Genomic DNA, 20,866 nt, shown 5'->3' with positions numbered 1-20,866 from the left:
TTGTGATCAATGGTGACCCCCAGGATATTGAGGTGTGGGTCTCGGCCATGGTAATTGTTATGTATGTAAACATTATAACTGTGTAAGACTTGCCACCAGAGGCGCAACTGTTGGAGGCCCAAGAGTCACCTGCACACCTTGCGCAAGGGAATATAAAAGGTGTCTGCCATGCTGCTTAGGCACTCTGGAGTTGTATTAAAGAGACTAGGGTCACATCAGTTTTAGCTCACAGTACTCAGTCTTGTGGAGTTCTTCCATACTTAACAATTGGCGACGAGTAACAGAATACGAACTTTCATGCGGTCATGGCTGCCATTGGTATTTTAGAGAGATTTATAGAAGGTGATGATTGGGAAGCCTTCGTTGAGCGTCTCGACCAATACTTCGTGGCCAACGAGTTGGATGGCGACGATAAAGCGATCAAGCGCAGGACGATTCTCCTCTGTGGGTCCACAATATACAGCCTCATCAAGAATCTGCTAGAACCGGAGAAACCAGCGGAGAAGACATATACAGAGTTGTGTACGTTGGTTCGGAACCACTTCAAGCCGAAGGAGAGCGTCTTAATGGCCAGGTATCGCTTCTACACGCTCCAAGGGCCAGGAGTGGCGAGTTATGTCGCCGATCTGAGATGACTTGTGGGAACTTGCGAATTTGCTGGATTTTTGGGGCAAATGCTGCGGGACTTTTTTGTGCTTGGCATCGGCCACGAGACCATTCTTCGCAAGTTGCTGTCCGCCAAATCCCTAGACCTGAGCAAGGCCATCACAGCCCAGGCATTCATATCCATGAGCGATAATACCAGACACACATCTTCCCAGCATCAAAGCTCACCGGCAAGTACTGTGCATAAAATAACGTCGCTAGCAGGCAGAACTGCATATGGCAGGGCCTACATGTCTGCAGCTGCAAGACCTAGGATGACTCCCGAGTCCATCATCGGGCATGAATGCGGGGTTGGCGCTGCGGGATTAATCATCGAGCCCATCAATGTCGATTCAAGCACTACATGTGCAAAAGCTGCGAAACAATGGGGCACCTCCAGCGAATGTGCAAGAGTGCTGCGACTCACCACGTGGCAGAGTCGGCAGAGGATGATCGATCCGGCGCGGATCACGCAGAACAAACGAGAGGCAACTCAACCTGAGGAAGAAGTGTATGGGGTACACACCTTCGCCACCAAGAGCCCTCCTATCATGCTGAAAGTCAAATTGGACAGCATTCCAGTATGAATGGAGTTGGATACGGGGGCGAGTCAGTCAATTATGAGCCAGAAGGCTTTTGAGAAACTGTGGGGCACAAAGGCCCAAACTGAGCCCGATCAAGACAAAGCTGCGCACCTACACCAAAGAGCTCATACCAGTCATTGGCAGTGCGGCAATTAAGGTATCGTACGATGGAGCTGTGCCTGATTTATCACTGTGGATTGTACCAGGCGATGGCCCAACGCTATTCGGCAGAAGCTGGCTGGGAAAGATTCGATGGAACTGGGATGACATCAAAGCACTATCTTCAGTAGATGATGCCTCGTGCGCCCAAGTGCTGAGCAAGTTTCCGTCACAATTTGAACTAGGCATTGGCAACTTCACAGGCACCAAGGTGCAGATCCATCTAGTCCCGATGCAAGGCCCATTCATCACAAGGCTCGAGTGGTTCTATATATGATGAGGGAGAAAGTCGAGATCGAACTGGACAGACTTCAACGAGAGGGAATCATATCGCCAGTCGAGTTCAACGAGTGGGCCAGTCCGATTGTTCCGGTGTTGAAAAGCGGTGGCACGGTCAGAATCTGCGAAGACTACAAGCCAATGGTCAACCGAGTCTCGTTGCAAGACCAGTACCCGCTACCCAAGGCGGATGACCTGTTCGCAACATTAGCGGGGGGGAGTTGTTCACCAAGTTGGACCTAACCTCCTCCTACATGACACAACAGCTGGTTGAATCTTCGAAAAGATTGACGTGCATCAACAAGCACAAAGGACTGTTTGTTTATATATCACAGGTGCCGTTTTGGGATTCGCTCGGCTGCTGCCATCTTCCAGAGGAACATGGAGAGTCTGCTGAAATCAGTTCCACGCACCGTTGTGTTTCAAGACGAAATCCTGATCACCGGTCGCGACACCACCGAACACCTGCACAACCTGGAAGAGGTTCTAAGTCGACTTGCATCGGAGACTAGAGTGGGACTCGGGTGAAACGCTCCAAGTGTGTTTTCCTGGCGTCAGAAGTCGGATTTTTGGGGAGAAAGATTGCGGCAGACGGCATCAGACCCACGGACTCAGACGGAGGCCATCAAGAATGCACCCAGACCACAGAATGTGATGGAGCTGCGTTCGTTCCTGGGACTCCTCAACCCGGGTAGAAAGTTAGCAAAATAGTTAAGCACTTTGCTGGAACCGTTGCACATGTTGCTACTAAAGGGTGACTACTGGGTTTGGGGTAAGTCTCGAGGGACAGCCTTTGAGAAGGCCAGCAACCTACTTTGTTCTAAGAAGTTACTTGTACTGTATGGCCCATGTAAACGATTAGTGCTAGCTTGTGATGCATCTTTGTACTGGGTCAGCTGTGTGTTACAGCAAACCAATGTATCGGGCAACCGGTTGCATACGCGTCTAGAAGTCTGTCTAAGGCTGAAAGAACCTACAGTATGGTCGAGAAAGAGGCGTTGACATGTGTATATGGGGTTAAGAAAATGCACCAATACCTATTTGGACTTCGGTTTGAGCTTGAAACCGACCACAAACCGCTCATTTCGCTGTTTTCAGAAAGCAAAGGTATAATCACCAATGCTTCATCCCGCATCCAAAGATGGGCACTAACATTGTCCGCCTATGACTATGTTATCCGCCACAGACCAGGCACGGAGAAGTGTGCTGATGCCCTCAGTCGGCTACCAATGCCCACTACCGGGGTGGAAATGGCGCAGCCCGTAGACTTACTTCTGGTCATGGATGCTTTTGAGAGCAAGGGGTCACCCGTCGCTGCTTGCCAGATCAGGACCTGGACCAGCCAGGACCCTGTGCTATCACTTGTTAGAAAGTTGCGTCCTCAATGGGAGCTGGTCGGCCATTCCCGGGGAAATACAAGATGAAATTAAGCCGTTTCACCGACGCAAAGATGAAATGTCCATCCAGTCGGATTGTCTCTTATGGGGTAATCATGTGGTTTTGCCAAAAAAAGGCAGGGAAATGTTTACACGCGACCTACACAATACCCACCCAGGCATAGTCATGATGAAGGCTATAGCCAGGTCGCATTTTTAGTGGCCCGGCATTGACTCGTACTTCATGGTCATGGCCCTCCAAACCGTGGTCCAGGATCCATGTAGATTTTGCCGACCCCTTTCTTGGAAAGATGTTTTTAGTTGTAGCGGTCGCTTACCCTAAATGGATTGAATGCGTAATCCTGTCATCCAGCACATTCACTGCCACCATTGAAAGCCTCCGGGCTATGTTTGCCCCCATGGCTTGCCCGTCGTCCTTGTCAGTGACAATGGACCGTGTTTCACCAGCTCGGAATTTAACGAGTTTATGACCCGCAATGGCATTAAACATGTCAGATCCAACGGTCAAGCGGAACGGGCAGTCCAAACTATCAAGCAGAGCTTGAAATGCATGACAGAAGGCTCCTTGCAGACCCACTTATCTTGGGTTCTGCTCAGCTACCGGACTCGACTCCACTCGCTCACTGGGGTTCCCCCTGCAGAATTGTTAGTGAAGAGAGCACTCAAAACCAGGTTCTCCCTAGTCCACCCAGATCTAAATGATCATGTGGAAACCCAGCGTCACCGGCAAAACATGTACCACAATCGCGCAGCTGTATCACGTGACATTGATAACGACCCTGTGTTTGTCCTTAATTACGGTCATGGTCCTAAATGGGTCGCTGGCACTGTCTTGGCCAAGGAGGGGAATAGAATGTTTATCGTCAAACTATTGAATGGACAAACGTGCAGAAAGCCCCTGATCGTCTCAACTTGTTAATTTGTATCAAAGACTTTGGGGGGGGGGGGGCGGGGGAGTGATGTTATGTATGTAAACATTGTAATTGTGTAACACTTGCCACCAAAGGGCACAACTGTTAGAGGCCCAAGGGTCACCTACACACCTCATGCAAGGGAGTATAAAAGGTTGTCTGCCATGCTGCTTAGGCACTCTGGAGTTGTATTAAAGAGACTAAGGTCACATCAGTTTTAGCTCATAGTACTCAGTCTTGTGGAGTTCTTCCATACTTAACAGTAATGCCATTGAATTTCATGGAGAAGTGGTTAGGCTTTCTCATTGGAGACATGGCAAGTGGCATAAAGGTTGTTTGGTTCTTATCAGTCCAAGCCTGGATGTTGTTGAGGCCTTGCTGCATGTGGGCATGGACTATTTCTGTATCTGAGAAATTGCCAATGGAGCTAAACACCATGCAATCATCAGCAAGCAGTCCCACTTCTGACATGATGGAGGGAAGGTCATTGATGAGACAGCTGAAGATAGTTGGGTATAGTACGCTTCCCTGAGGATCTCCTGCAACAATGTCCTGGTACTGAGATTATTCGCCTCCAACAACCACAACCATCTTTGTGCCAGGCATGACTCCAGCCACCGGAGAGATTTCCCCCTGATACCAGTCGATGTCAGTTTTACTCAGGCTGCTTGGTGCCACATTTTGTCGAATGCTGCTTTGATGTCAAGGACAGTCACTCACCTCAGCTCTGGAATTCAGCTCCTGTCCCATGTTTGAACTAAGGCTGTTATGAGGTCAGGAGCTGAGAGGTCCTGACAAAACTCAAACTAAACATTAGTGAGCAGGTTATTGGTGAGTAAGTGCCACTTGATAACACTGTTAAAACTACTTCCATCAATTTACTGATGATTGGGAGTAGGCTGATGGGGCGGTATGGACAGGACATAGCTGGGCAATTTTTCAGATTTTCTAGCACAGTCCATGCTGGCCTCTCGGCTTCACAATGCTCAACTTTTTCAAAACTTTGCCGCTTGTATCCTGTTCATTGTAAATGGTCCTTGTATCACCCTTAGCCTCGCCAATCACCCCTTGTTCCCAGTTTCAGAATGCCTCCTGCTGGTGGGATTGGTGGTGCTAGAGGTACTTTTTGGTGGTGGTGTTGATAGTGCTGCTGCAGTGGCTGTATTGTATATACCTACTGACCTGATTTGCTAGTACGATAACCATTCTGTAAATGACTTTTTAAAAAAACTTTAAATTGATTAATCAATGATTCTCCAAACTTTCTCTCATCAGTAATCTCATTTCTTATTATTACAGTATTAAATGACTAAATGACTGTTTGACTTAACACCTAGGTAAAATATGTCAATTTACTTCTTTGTGTAATAGGGATTTGAAGCCAGAAAATATCCTTTTAGACTCTCAGGTATGTACATGATTTTCTTATAAGTAAAGCAGTTTGGTTATTTCAGAACACTGAAATATGGGCCACAGATGTAACCTATAAACTTCCATTTCTCTATGTTAGGTTGTTATGCGAACAACAGGAAATTAGGATATAATGGGGCAAAATATTAGCTACGGTAATTTAATAGGTTTTAATTTGGTAAATTTAAATGCTTCTTAACAAAAATGACATTACTTAGTGCCTGCAAACACCAAAATCCCCTGGTTGTTGTTGTAATGGATGATATACAACTGTTGATGTTATTGGTAACATAGAAAATAGATGCAGGATTAGGCCATTCGGCCCTTCGAGCTTGCACCACCATTCAATATGATCATGGCTGATAATGCAACTTTAGTACCACATTCCTGCTTTCTCTCCATACCCCTTGATCACTTTAGCCGTAAGGGCCACATCTAACTCCTTTTTGAATATATCTAGTGAACTGGCCGCAACAACTTTCTGTGGTAGAGAATTCACAGGTTCACAATTCTGAATGAAGAAGTTTCTCCTCATCTCGGTCCTAAATGGCTTACCCCTTATCCTTAGACTGTGACCCCTGGTTCTGGACTTCTCCAACATCGGGAACATTCTTCCTTCATCTAACCTGTTCAATCCCGTTAGAATTTTATGTTTCTATGAGATCCCCTCTCATTCTTCTAAATTCCACTGAATATAAGCCTAGTTGATCCAGTCTTTCTTCATATGTCATTCCTGCCATCCTGGGAATCAGTCTGGTGAACCTTCGCAGCACTCCCTCAATAGCAAGAATGTCCTTCCTCAGATTAGGAGACCAAAACTGCACACAATATTCAAGGTGTGGCCTCACTAAGGCCCTGGAAAACTGCAGTAAGACCTCCCTGCTCTTATACTCAAATCCTCTCGCTATGAAGGCCAACATGCCATTTGCCATCTTAACTACCTGCTGTACCTGCATGCCAACTTTCAATGACTAATGTAGCATGACACCCAGTCTCGTTGCACCTCCCCTTTTCCTAACCTGTCACCATTCAGATAATATTCCGCCTTCCTGTTTTTGCCACCAAAGTTTATAACCTCACATTGATCTACATTATACTGCATCTGCCATGCATTTTCCCACTCACCTAATCTGTCCAAGTCACCCTGCAGCCTCTTAGCATCCTCCTCACAACTCTCACTGCCACCCAGCTTAGTGTCATCTGCAAACTTGAAGATATTACATTCAATTCCTTCGTCCAAATCATTAATGTATATTATAAATAGCTAGGGTCCCAGCACTGAACCATGCGGTACCCCACTAGTCACTGTCTGCCATTCTGAAAATGGCAGACAGTTTCCTACTCTTTGCTTCCTGTCTGCCAAGCAGTTCTCTATCCACGTCAACACATTACCCCTAATACACTAATCTCTTGTGTGGGACCTTGTCAAAAGCCTTTTTGAAAGTCCAAATATACCACATCCACTGGTTCTGCCTTGTCCACTCTACTAGTTACATCCTCAAAAAATTCTAGAAGATTTGTCAAGCATGATTTCCCCTTCATAAATCCATGCTGACTTCGACCGATCCTGTCACTGCTTTCCAAATGCGCTGCTATTTCATCTTTAATAATTGATTCCAACATTTTCCTCACCACCAATGTCAGGCTAACCGATCTATAATCCCCTATTTTCTCTCTTCCCTCCTTATTTAAAAAGTGGGGTTACATTAGCTACCCTCCAATCCATAGAAACTCATCCAGAGTCTATAGAATGTTGAAAAATGACCACCAATGCATCCACTATTTCTAGGGCCACTTCCTTAAGTACTCTGGGATGCAGACTATCAGGCCCTGGGGGATTAATTGGCCCTCAATTCCATCAATTTCCCTAAAACAATTTCCTGAATAATAAGGATTTCCTTCAGTTCCTCCTTCTCGCTAGACCCTCGGTCCCCTAGTATTCCCGGAAGGTTATTTGTCTCTGCCTTCATGAAGACAGAACCAAAGTATTTGTTCAATTGGTCTGCCATTTCTTTGTTCCCCATTATAAATTCACCTGATTCTGACTGCAAGGGAACTATATTTGTCTTCACTAATCCTTTTCTCTTCACATATCTATAGAAGCTTTTGCAGTCAGTTTTCATGTTCTCTGCAAGCTTACTCACATACTCTATTTCCCCCCTCCTAATTAAACCTTTTTTCCTGATCTGAATTCTAAATTTCTCCCAGTCCTCAGGTTTGCTGCTTTTTCTGGCCAATTTATATGCCTCTTCCTTGGATTTAACACCATCCTTAATTTCCCTTGTTAGCCATGGTTGAGCCACCTACCCCATTTTATTTTTACTCCAGACAGGGATGTACAATTGTTGAAGTTCAAACATGTGATCTTTAAATGTTTGCCATTGCCTATCCACTGTCAACCCTTTAAGTATCATTTGCCAGTCTATCCTAGTCAATTCATGTCTCATACCACCGAAGTTACCTTTCTTTAAGTTCAGGACCCTAGTCTCTGAATTAACTGTGTCACTCTCCATCTTAATGAAAAATTCTATCATATTATGGTCACTCTTCCCCAAGGGGCCTCGCACAACAAGATTGCTAATTAATCCTCTCATTACACAACACCCAGTTGAGGATGGCCAGCTCTCTTGTTGGTTCCTCGACATATTGGTCCAGAAAACCATCCCTTATAAACTCCAGGAAATCTTCTTCCACCGCATTGCTACCAGTTTGGTTAGCCCAAACTATATGTAGATTAAAGTCCCCCATGATAACTTCTGTACCTTTTATTGCACACATCCCTAATTTCCTGTTTGTTGCCATCCCCAACCTCACTACTACTGTTTGGTGGTCTGTACACAACTCCCACTAGCGTTTTCTGCCCTTTGGTGTTCCGCAGCGCTCTCCATACAGATTCCACATCATCCAAACTAATGTCCTTCCTTATTATTGTGTTAATCTCCTCTTTAACCAGTAACGCTACCCCACCTCCTTTTCCTTTCTGTCTATCCTTCCTGAATATTGAATATCCCTGGATGTTGAGATCCCAGCCTTGGTCACCCTGGAGCCATGTCTCCATAATCACAATTACATTATATCCGTTAACAGCTATCTGCACAGTTAATTCATCCACCTTATTATGAATGCTCCTCGCATTGAGACACAGAGCCTTCAGGCTTGTTTTTTAACACTCTCATTGACCTTTGTAGAATGATGTTGTAATTGGCCCTTTTTGATTTTTGCCCTTGATTTCTCTGCCCTCCACTTTTCCTTATCTCCTTTCTACCTTTTGCTTCTGCCCCCATTTGACTTCCATCTGTCTCCCTGCATAGATTCCCATCCCCCTGCCATATTAGTTTAAACCCTCCCCAACAGCACGAGCAAACACTCCCCCTAAGACATTGGTTCCGGTCCTGCCAGGTGCAGTCCGTCCGGTTTGTACTGGTGCCACCTCCCCCAGAACCGGTTCCAATGTCCCAGGAATTTGAAGCCCTCCCTCTTGCACCATTCATCAAGCTACATATTCATCTTAACTATCCTGCTATTATTACTCTGACTAGCACATGGCACTAGTAGCAATCCTGAGATTACTACCTTTTAAGGTCCTACTTTTTAATTTAACTCCTAGCTCCCTAAATTCAGCTTGTAGGACCTCATCCCGTTTTTTATCTATATCGTTGGTACCTATATGCACCACGACAACTGGCTGTTCACCCTCCCCCTCCAGAATGCCCTGCAGCCGCTCCGAGACATCCTTGACCCTTGCACCAGGGAGGCAACATACCATCCTGAAGTCTCGATTGTGGCCGCAGAAACACCTATCTATTCCCCTTACAATAGAAACTCCTACCACTATAGCTCTCCCACTTTTTTTCCTGTCCTCCTGTGCAGAAGAGCCACCCATGGTGCCATGAACTTGGCAGCTGCTGCCTTCCCCTGATGGGCTATCTTCCCCCAACAGTACCCAGAACGGTATATCTGTTTTGGAGGGAGATGACCGCAGGGGACCCCTGCACTACCTTCCTTCCACTGCTCTTCCTTCTGGTCACCCATTCCCTATCTGCCTGTGTAACCTTTACCTGCGGTGTGACCAACTCACTAAACGTGCTATTCACGACGTCCTCAGCATCGCGGATGCTCCAGAGTGAATCCATGCGCAGCTCCAGTGCCGCAATGCGGTCTGTCAGGAGCTGCAGCTGGACACACTTCCTGCACACACAGTCGTCAGGGGCACTGGAGGCGTCCCTGATTTCCCACGTAGCACAGGAGGAGCATGACACGGGTCTGGGCTCTCCTGCCATGACTTAACCCTTAAATTAACTTAATTTGGCAACAATGCCAAAGGTTACCTACTGATTAGAAAAGAAACTGAAGATGTCATGTATACCTGTTCATGGTTCCTACCAATGTTCCCCTAAATTTCTTTTGGGCCTCGTGCACCTTTAACAAGCAGTGTGGTCCATTCAAAAATCCGTGCATGCCCGTTTTTTTTTCAATTTAAAAGCCGGCTCACTGGCTCCATGCAACCATGCAGCTTAAAGGGAATATTCGTTCGCTCACATGGTCACAGATGCTTTTACAATAATTGAGCTACAAGAATATAGGGGACATTAGTGGCTCCATGTTCTGTCTGTTTCCCATCATAATCATTAAAATGCATATTCCTCTATGCGCAATCTGCTTTGGCTGAAGCAGCGAATTTGAAACTGCTATTCAACTTTTTAAAAATAAATGATCACTCGTATTACTGGGGTGGTTATAAGATCATTGAAATTACATTTTAATTATTTAATTGTTTACATTTTAAACAAAGAAAAAAATCAGAAAATGCTATAAATCTGGAAAAAAAATAGAAATGGTGTAAATTTGGAGCAGCTGTAAAGAGAAAAGGCAAGTGAATGGAAAAAGCCTTGCTCAGAACTGGAGTAGAGTCTTGCATCCAAATATTACCCTGTCTTTTCTCTATATATATATATATATATATATATTGACTTGCTGTGTATGGCCAACATTTTCTGTTTAAATTTTACATTGTTGAAATGTCTTTTGCTTTAGTTATTTGATTTATCAGCTGCTCTTTACTTGTGTTACAGGGGCACATAGCTTTAACAGACTTTGGCCTCTGTAAAGAAGGAATTGCTTGCACTGACACCACATCTACTTTCTGTGGAACACCAGAGGTGATGATCAATTTTGAAAGAAATTTTTATACTGTTTGGCAAGTAACTTTAACACTGTTTCACTGTACTTACTGATATTTGCTACGTGAGAAAAATTATTTTGCAATGCAGGTTAAATGTATTACCTGTGGTTATAAAGAATGGTCATGGCCCTGGCAAGGGGACAGAATGGTGGGATGCTTAATTCACTGTCATTCATCCTCAGTCAGTTAGACTCAGTTTGCAAATTCTGGTAGTTTCCATGGGAACACAGGACAGTATGGCAGGAAAAGCTTAACAGTGGCAGCAAACTCACCTCGGGTTATACTTCCCATCTCATCAAAAAGTAGGATTGATGTTGGATCTGGCACAACCAGAACCCAGGACAAAAATGAAAAGTAAAAGCGAGACTGTCACACAAGTGAGGGGAGGTCCCCCCTTCTCTATCTCTTTTGTGCCGGGTGTGTTGGAGGAACTTAGGATGATTTTTCCCTGGTTTCGCCCTACACGCCCAATGCCTGAGGCCGAGGGTGGGGGCGGTGCTTGAACTGCTGCCGCCCTCCGACCCGAGCCCAGGGAGGACTCCTCTGCCGTCGATCCTGGGAGTGGGATCATGACAGAGGTGGGACTAGCTGGTGTGGTCGAGACATTCACTGTACCTGTGCAGTGTGCGGGTCAGCCGTTGGCAGCGACCTCCTGGAGAAGGATGGTAACTCGGTGGAGGGCATTGAGGATGTCTTGAAGTCTATCACCAGTGAGGCGGTGGATTCCCGCGTGCCGTCTACCGAGTCTCCTCTCATCCCTTTTGAGAAGCTCCAGGAATTTCTGGTTGGTTGCCTGGGTCGTCGCAATAAAATCCAGCTGCTCCATCTCTCTCTTCGTCTGAACATGTATGCTCCCCAGGCAGTAAGTTTGCTTATTTGAAGAAGTGTCCGCTCTTTCAGGCTCCTTCGATGCCAGCATCAACTGCACCTGCACAGCTGCTATGCCGTAGTACCAGTTAGTCACTTTGATCCCTCCCCTGAGTTTATTGCCAAGATACAGAACAAGCTTGTTGACTTCTGGGACAAAAGGAAGCATCAGGTCTCTGCACCTATTATGAGACTCCCACTTAGGGAGGGTGGTCAGACATTGGTATGCCTGCGTACCTAGGCTGCAACTTTCCATCTTCAGACTCTGCAGAGATAACTGCACGCTGAGGATCCCCCCAGATGGTATGCACTGGCGACGTATTTCTTCTGCCAGCTACGCGGCCTCACTTCCAACACGCAGCTCCTGTTTATAAAACTGGGGTGTAGCCGTGCCTCCTTGCAGGAGCTGTCTGCTTTTTACCGGGAACTGATCAGGCTCTGGAACATGATTGCCTCCAGCCGGAGTTCTCTCCCGTCAGGAGTGGCGGCTATCCTCTGGGAGCCGCTGCTCAGGAATCCGCATCCCCATGATTACGGTTTCAGGTGGCTGGCGGAGGGGAGGGCCCTGACTGGCAAGGTGACCAGAGTCAGGGATGTACTGGACAGTGGAAGAGCTGGCATAGCGCGTATCCTGGCACGGCATCCGGTTCGCGGCCAAAGGCATCGAGACACTAAAAGAGGCACTCTGCCCTGACTCCACTAGGCCTGTCGAGGCAGCTCAAACTTGCGGAGCGATCTGTTCGAACTGACTCCCGTTCAGACGGAATTTCTCATCGGCGCCAGGCCCCGAAACCTACCTCAGGAACTTCACAGCTTGATCCCTTCCCTTTCCACTGTGCACAGAGGGGTGCCCTGTATGGGCAGTTCTTGCACACACTCCACTTTGTCTTCCTTGTCTACCATCTGGACATGCCATCTTGCCATCCAGAGGAGGCAGCGGGTCTCCAGTGGAGGGCTCTCTCCGTGGGAGTCCTTCCTTTTCTATTGGGGACTTGGCGTGGAGGGTGTTGCATAGAGGAGCCCCGTGCAACAAATTTTTAAGTAGATTCACTGACTCCCAGGCCGCCTGCAATTTCTGCGGCCTGGAGGGGTCTGAGTTCCATGTCTACATGGAGCATGAGAGGTTGCAGCTCCTCTTCCAATTTTTGAAGGAGCTGCTCCTCAATTTTTTGATGCACTTCTGTCCCACGCTCCTGATCCTTGGGCACTCTGTACGGATTGGAGCGGGCAGATTTTGTTGCATTTCAATTAAATTCGGTTTAAATTTACTGTTTATTGGTTGTCCCCTTTAAAAGGGGGCACTTGCTTCCTTTATTACTTGTGATTTCACCAGCCGTCAATCACTGAAATCAACATATAAAAGGTGTAAGTAACTAAAGACGAGGCTCTGGTACTCTATCCTGCATCACCTGGCTATCCAACCTTTACATGGTAGCAAAGAATGGTTGCCTAAAGGTGGAGATTGGAAACTGGTATTTTGCAGGGGGGGGCGGACATAAAACATGAAAGCCTAGTGACCATTGTTGAAAATGGCAGAAAGCAAATTTGAATAGTCGAAGTACATCCACCCTTCGATGTTCTGAGTTGGAACTGTATGACCAGTGGAAGAATGAGGTTGTTTGTGGACACGGGTTACTATACCAAAGAGAAAACAAGGCAAGGCCTTGGCATTGTTGCTTCCTGAACGAAGTAAAATCAGTAGTTATGGTATTTTCTGAGATGGAAGCTGATCAGTGGATAATAATGAAGATTTTGACTTTCTAATGGAATCCCAGGATAAAAGCGACAAAAACTGACCTGTTAAATGCCTGAGGCCTGGTTAGAATTTGATAGATTTTGGAAAAAGGTTATTCAATGGAAGAGTATATCGTGGACTTTAACAAATCGTACAAAGGGTTGACCAAGTTGAATTTGGGAATCCCTGGATCAGTACTAGTATGTAAATTATTAGATTGTGCCAAGGTATCTCATACGGACAAGCAACTGGTCCTAACTGGCGTCCAGTTCTCAGAAAAGGAGACTGTGTTGGAGCAGATGCCTGCCGCCTTAAGAAAAATTCCTGGGAATCAGTTATTCCCTTCAGTCTTCATGGAACGCTGTAGCACAAAGAATAGAAGATTCAATGGCTACCAGGTTTCAAAATATGACAGGCATCAATATAACGGAAAGATTAAAGACAGACCGAATGGTGATGAAAACGAAAGAATTAAAGATGGACAGAATGGTGAGGAAAGCAGGTATAGAAAACCCAGTTATATCAACAAAGATGAAATTGGAACAATAATAATTGGCAAATGAATTCCAGCAATGCCCAAGGAAAATTCAATCGATGCTTTAAGGGCTAGAAATTCGCCGACTTTGCGACTGGGTTTTTGGCGATATTTCACTCTGCGGCGGAAACCTGATTGGCGGGAACTTTGGTGACCTTTTTGCGGCGGCACTTTCCACGGTACCGCTGGGGAGAGGCGCGACACCGTGCAACTCCCGAAATAGCGTTTCCGCCCAAAATTTGGATCTCTCCACACCCGTATTCCAAGCCCAGGATACCAACTGGGAAAAACCTGCGTTGCATGCTTGCCAGCAGTGTTAAGTATAAAGACCTGCAAAAAAGGTAAGTTAAAGTATTTGGGCTAAAATTTCCAAACAATCCGCCAATGCCGGATTGCCACCCAAAGTACCGCTAAGATTCCCAAAATTATCGTCAGTGAAAAATCCCCCCCCCACCCCCCCCAAAGAAAAAACCCACCCAGTGAAAAAAATGGAGCTTACACCCCGATTCTCGGCGAAAAAATTAAATCTTGGGCCGATTGGGCGGTTCTTTTTTTTTTTAAATGGTCGATAATTAATAAATTTACTAAAGATTTACACCGAGGCTGTGGGTTGGGCCTAGGAGGAGAAAAAAACACAAAATATTTTTTTTTTAAATTAAAAAATTAGAAAAACATTCTCAGGACCCTTTTCACTTAAATTACTGCAAGAGAATTTAAAAATAATTGTTAAAAAAACAATTACTTATCTTTTCTTGCAGGGCTACTTACCTACCGCACAGCTCCGCTGATTCTATTTGGGCGTTTTGCTTTCAACTTACCTACGGGTTACCGCTGAGCCAAAAATTATGCCATGACGATTTATGGACTGTGCACACCGGCGGTCCGCTCCCCAGCGGTATTTCGAAACCGCCGGTGTAATTCAATTGTGGAATTTTTCGCTGACCCAGTTCTCAGCCAAAACGGCCAATACCGCCAAGAAACCGGACGGTGAAGCACTGGAAACTCACCCTTTATTTTTTAAAATTCTTTTTCAGCGATTTGTAGTTAAGGGTTTTGTGACTGTTTTGTCAATTTTTTTTCCCTCCCCAGGCCCCCCCCTCATTGCTATCGGCCCCAGACTAAAGTTGCCGAAATTCATGGTTTGCGCTGCAAATCTTCATGCAACATTGATTTTTATCGCTGTGCAAATTAAAGGCCAAAAATCGGGCCTACTAACAGTAACGAAGTGAAAATGGTAATTTCGGCATAAAAATACAGTTTTCGCCCGAATTTCTAGCCCCAATTATCATTATACGGTGAATTGCCCAGAGAGAAGATGCAGGGTCTTTGAAATGGCACATGAAGAAAATAGCTCTGAGGAAGGGGATGAAGATCATGATGAATATGAACTGGTCCAGTTAAGTTTCTGGTCAATGGTGACCTCAAAGATGTTGATGGTGGGGAATTCAGCGATGGTAATGCTGGTGATTGTCAAGGGGCGATGGTAATGCCGGTGATTGTCAGGGGGCGGTGATTAGGCGCTCTCATGTTGGAGATAGTCATTGTCTGGCACTTGTGTGGCATGAATGTTACTTGCCACTTATCAACCTGAATGTCGTCCAAGTCTTGCTGCATGCGGGCATACAGTGCTTCATTATCTGAGGAGTTGCGAATGGAACTGAACGCTGTGCAAACATCAGCGAACATCCCCACTTCTGACCTTATGATGGAGGGAAGGTCATGGATGAAGCAACTGAAGGTGGTTGGGCCTTGGACACTGTACTGAGGAACTCCTGCAGCGATGTCCTGGGCTGAGATGATTGACCTCCAACAACCACAACCATCATCCTTTATCCGAGGTATGACTCCAGCCAGTGCGGATTTTTCCCCTGATGCCCATTGACTTCAATTTTACAAGGGCTCCTTGATGCCACACTCGATCAAACGCTGCCTTGATGTCACGGGCAGTCACTTTCGCCTCACCTCTGGAATTCAGCTCCTTTTTCCATGATTTGACCAAGGCTGTAATGAGGTCTGGAGCCAAGTGGTCCTGGTAGATCCCAAACTGAGCATCAGTGAGCAGGTTATTGATGAGTAAGGGCCACTTGGTAGCACTGTCGATGATGCCTTCCATCACTTTGCTGATGATGGAGAGTAGACTGATGGGGTGGTAATTGACCAGATTTGTTCTGCTTTTTGTGGACAGGACATACTGAGCAGCGTTCCGCATTGTCGGATAGATGCCAGTGTTGTAGCTAATAGACAATTTGCCCACCTTGCTTGTCAACGTTTAAAACTCCTGCTAAAAGATTCAGGTGAAGTTGATGAGTATGCGAGAATAATGGAAGAGATTAGCGAGAGCTGAAATCTGTAAGAAGTATAGAAGGATTTCCCCACGTCCTATTACCTCTTCTATTGGCATGTGACTTTAACAAGGTCATTGCCATGGATCAAAAGGTATGGGACAAAGACAGAAATGTTTTCATTTTACATTTTATTGACCTGACTACAAGATTTAGTATTTGTACACAAATATATAAATAAGAAGGTTATTATAGATAAAATTATGGAAAAATGGATAAGGTCTGTACTTGGGACACCGGCAAAGTCTTTGACTGATAATGGAGGAGAATTTGCTAACAAGGAGTTCGGAGATATGTGTGAGAATATGAATATTATTGTCATTAATACAACAGCTGAGAGCCGTTTTAGCAATGGTCTTTGTGAAATAAATCATGCTGTGATTGATGACATGGTGGGTAAAATTTTGGCTGATCAACCAGTATAAATTGTAACTGCCCTAGCACGGTCAATTAATGCAAAGAATTCTCTTTGGATGGTTGGAGGATATAATCCTTAACAACTAGTCTCTGGATGCAATCCCAAATTAACTACAATTCTTTGTGATGATCCTCCTGTTCCAGAAGGTACTATAATTATTATTTTTTTCTGAGCATTTTATTGCTTTGCATGCAGGGAGACAGTTTTTTTTTACCACAGCTGAGGTATCACAGAATATTCGTAGAGCACTGAGGCATCGTATTAGACTATCTGAGACAGAGTTCAATTCAGAAGATTTGGTGTACAGGAAGAGAGAGGGAGGGTCATGGGGAATGGAAAGCCCCTGGTGTAAGGTAATATGACATGATGGTAAGACAGTACTTGTCAACCATGGCATTCAAACTTTTAAGGTTCATTCCTCACGACTAATTGGAATTAATTATAAAATCTCGGACTCTGAGCAATTTAGAAGTAAATGAGACCTGAAATGTTCATGATTTTTTTGATGAGATTCTTGAGAAACAGAATGAGGTAGATCAAGGGCTGGACTGTGGTAATATGAGTGATGATGATACACATGTCAGCTATCACATCCATGGAACAATTATCTAAAGTGTGGACACGGGTGACAATATGTTCCAGAGTGGAATGGAGCGATGCAACAATTTTGAGATTTGCAGGAAAAACACTAGGTTTAAATTTTGTTTGAATGTTCAGGATGATGGGCAAGAAACGAGGTCCATGGACTAGCAGAATGAGTGAAAGAGTGGAAAGTAAGAAAGCATAGTACAAGTAGTGATGGGGAGTCCAGAGGGGACTCTCGTGTCAGAAAATGATCTCGAACTATAGAAAGAGCTTTTAATTGTGCAAGAGAGAGATCTCGCAGTAGTAGTCTCTACAGACATAAAAGTAGAGGCTGTATCTTGAAAAGAAAAGACAAAGAAACAAAGGCCACAAAATTCTCTGGACTCTGGGGAGGTACCAGCGGATTGGAAAGCAGCTAATGTAACGCCTCTGTTTAAAAAAGGGGACAGACAAAAGGCAGGGGACAGACAAAAGGCAGGTAACTATAAGAACATAAGAACATAAGAATTAGGAACAGAAGTAGGCCATCTAGCCCCTCGAGCCTGCCCCGCCATTCAATAAGATCATGACTATAGGCAGGTAACTATAGGCCGGTTAGTTTAACATCTGTAGTAGGGAAAATGCTTGAAGCTATCATTAAGGAAGAAATAGCGGGACATCCAGATAGGAATAGTGCAATCAAGCAGACGCAACATGGATTCATGAAGGGGAAATCATGTTTAACTAATTTACTGGAATTCTTTGAGAATATAACGAGCATGGTGGATAGAGGTGTACCAATGGATGTGATGTATTTAGATTTCCAAAAGGCATTCGATAAGGTGCCACACAAAAGGTTACTGCAGAAGATAAAGGTACGCGAAGTCAGAGGAAATGTATTAGCATGGATAGAGAATTGGCTGGCTAACAGAAAGCAGAGAGTCGGGATAAATGGGTCCTTTTCGGGTTGGAAATCGGTGGTTAGTGGTGTGCCACAGGGATCGGTGCTGGGACCTCAACTGTTTACAATATACATAGATGACTTGGAAGAGGGGACAGAGTGTAGTGTAACAAAATTTGCAGATGACACAAAGATTAGTGGGAAAGCGGGTTGTGTAGAGGACACAGAGAGGCTGCAAACAGATTTAGATAGGTTAAGCGAATGGGCTAAGGTTTGGCAGATGGAATACAATGTCGGAAAATGTGAGGTCATCCACCTTGGGGGAAAAAAAACAGTAAAAGGGAATATTATTTGAATGGGGATAAATTACAACATGCTGCGGTGCAGAGGGACCTGGGGGTCCTTGTGCATGAATCCCAAAAAGTTAGTTTGCAGGTGCAGCAGGTAATCAGGAGGGCAAATGGAATGTTGGCCTTCATTGCGAGAGAGATGAAGTACAAAAGCAGGGAGGTCCTGCTGCAACTGTACAGGGTATTGGTGAGGCCGAACCTGGAGTACTGTGTGCAGTTTTGGTCACCTTACTTAAGGAAGGATATACTAGCTTTGGAGGGGGTACAAAGACGATTCACTAGGCTGATTCCGGAGATGAGGGGGTTACCTTATGATGATAGATTGAATAGACTGGGTCTTTACTCGTTAGAGTTCAGAAGGATGAGGGGTGATCTTACAGAAACATTTAAAATAATGAAAGGCATAGACAGGATAGAGGCAGAGAGGTTGTTTCCATTGGTCGGGGAGACTAGAACTAGGGGGCACAGCCTCAAAATACGGGGGAGCCAATTTAAAACCGAGTTGAGAAGGAATTTCTTCTCCCAGAGGGTTGTGAATCTGTGGAATTCTCTGCCCAAGGAAGCAGTTGAGGCTAGCTCATTGAATATATTCAAATCACAGATATATAGATTTTTAACCAATAAGGGAATTAAGGGTTATGGGGAGCAGGCGGGTAAGTGGAGCTGAGTCCACGGCCAGATCAGCCATGATCTTGTTGAATGGCGGAGCAGGCTCGAGGGGCTAGATGGCCTACTCCTGTTCCTAATTCTTATGTTCTAACAGTCATGTAACAAGATGACTGTTTTCATCTAGAGTGGACCCATCCTACAGTTTAATTATCTGTTTAGGTCTACATTCAGGATTGTTTCTGAATTAGCAGTGTTTTTGTAATTATTGCTTGGCTTTTGTTTTTTTTTAGGTTGGCATGTATGCTGCTGGCCCTGGCTGCTGCTCATACCAGGCATTGTTCTGGATTTCACTCTATGCTGCAAGAGGGAATTTCTGATCTTGTGATCAGTCAGGAATTCCTACCTGCAACAGAGTCCAATCTCAATCCTGAAATGAAACAAAACAAAGCACTTGAGTAGGAACTGCTGCCAGGGCTAACTGTTAAGTTGCACATCAAATGAGGTATAATGTTTCTGTAATTTGAGAGATGGGGGTATTTGAATCAAGAGTCTGCCTGTGCAGACTAGGGTATAAGGTTAGAGGGAGACAATGCCTTTGAACCTGGCAGACTGACTCACATTCATCTTTGGGGAAACATAGAAACATAGAAAATAGGTGCAGGAATAGGCCATTCAGCCCTTCGAGCCTGCACCGCCATTCAGTGAGTTCATGGCTGAACATGCAACTTCAGTACCCCATTCCTGCTTTCTCGCCATACCCCTTGATCCCTCTAATAGTAAGGACGACATCTAACTCCTTTTTGAATATATTTAGTGAATTGGCCTCAACAACTTTCTGTGCCAGAGAATTCTACAGGTTCACCACTCTCTGGGTGAAGTAGCTTCTCCTCATCTCAGTCCTAAATGGCTCACCCCTTATCCTTAGACTGTGACCCCTGGTTCTGGACTTCCCCAACAATAGGAACATTCTTCCTGCATCTAACCTGTCTAAACCAGTCATAATTTTAAAACGTTTCTATGAGATCCCCTCTCATTCTTCTGAACTCCAGTGAATACAAGCCCAGTTGATCCAATCATTCTTGATATGTCAGTCCCGCCATCTTGGGAATCAGTCTGGTGAACCCTCGCCGCACTCCTCCAATAGCAAGAATGTCCTTCCTCAAGTTAGGAGACCAAAACTGTACACAATACTCCAGGTGTGGCCTCACCAAGGCCCTGTACAACTGTAGTAACACCTCCCTGCCCCTGTACTCAAATCCCCTCGCTATGAAGGCCAACATGCCACTTGCCTTCCAACCGCCTGCTGTACCTGCATGCCAACCTTCAATGACTGATGTACCATGATACCCCGGTCTCGTTGCACCTCCCCTTTTCCTAATCTGTTTTCCTAATCTGTTGAAAATGGATAAATCCAGATGTCACTTTTCTTGTCACGTTTTAGATCAAAAGTCTATCAATTGTGAAGCAAATGTTTTTAAATGAACCAGAATGTATTATTTGAATTGAAAAATTAATCATCTTTTATGGAGCACGGGCACAGTTTGGCAAAGGGCATTTGGAATAAGTTTGTAAAATTTAAAATTTGATGCCTACTCCCCTGAAAGTGAAGAAGAAAAAAGGTGGACAAAAATGAGAGAGAACAAGAAATAAAGTCAAGTGGGAGAGCAAGACATTTTGTTGTGGAATTACCAGTCCTTAACTGGAGGGTGAGTGTAAGGTTTTGTGGTGCCAAGCAGTTGGAAAAAAATAAGTTTGAGAACTACTGAATTAGATAGTTTTGTTCAAATTTATTGGCCAGAATGACAACTGTCTGAGCGAGAGTGAGCAAAGGTTTGTGGGCAGGTCTCGTATCCTTATCATTTTGGGGCTGGTTGCATTGAATAATGATGGCCATATAAAATTTGTAGTCTAAACCATCCCAGTCCCTCAGTCGAAGCAAGATGGACAGCAGGTGACCATCTAATGTGGCAGCGGATTG

The 20,866-nt window shown here is 45.0% G+C and overlaps 1 protein-coding gene across 6 annotated transcripts in view; it reads left to right on the top strand.

Moving 5' to 3' along the window:
* Positions 1-20,866, top strand: part of sgk3 (serum/glucocorticoid regulated kinase family member 3) — a 174,674-nt gene that overhangs the window by 134,608 nt on the left and 19,200 nt on the right. For all 6 annotated transcript variants that reach the window (XR_011595581.1, XM_070891430.1, XM_070891410.1 and 3 more), the window contains 2 exons: positions 5,347-5,383; positions 10,458-10,544. Coding sequence is in view for 5 of the 6 variants with exons in the window: in XM_070891430.1 (XP_070747531.1) it covers positions 5,347-5,383; positions 10,458-10,544 (124 nt within the window). In the remaining variant the exon portion in view is untranslated. The remainder of the gene's footprint in view (positions 1-5,346; positions 5,384-10,457; positions 10,545-20,866) is intronic.

Source organism: Pristiophorus japonicus, chromosome 1, assembly GCF_044704955.1.
Source record: "Pristiophorus japonicus isolate sPriJap1 chromosome 1, sPriJap1.hap1, whole genome shotgun sequence".
Taxonomy (NCBI): Eukaryota; Metazoa; Chordata; class Chondrichthyes; family Pristiophoridae; genus Pristiophorus; species Pristiophorus japonicus.
This window is presented reverse-complemented; position numbering and strand designations above follow the sequence as displayed.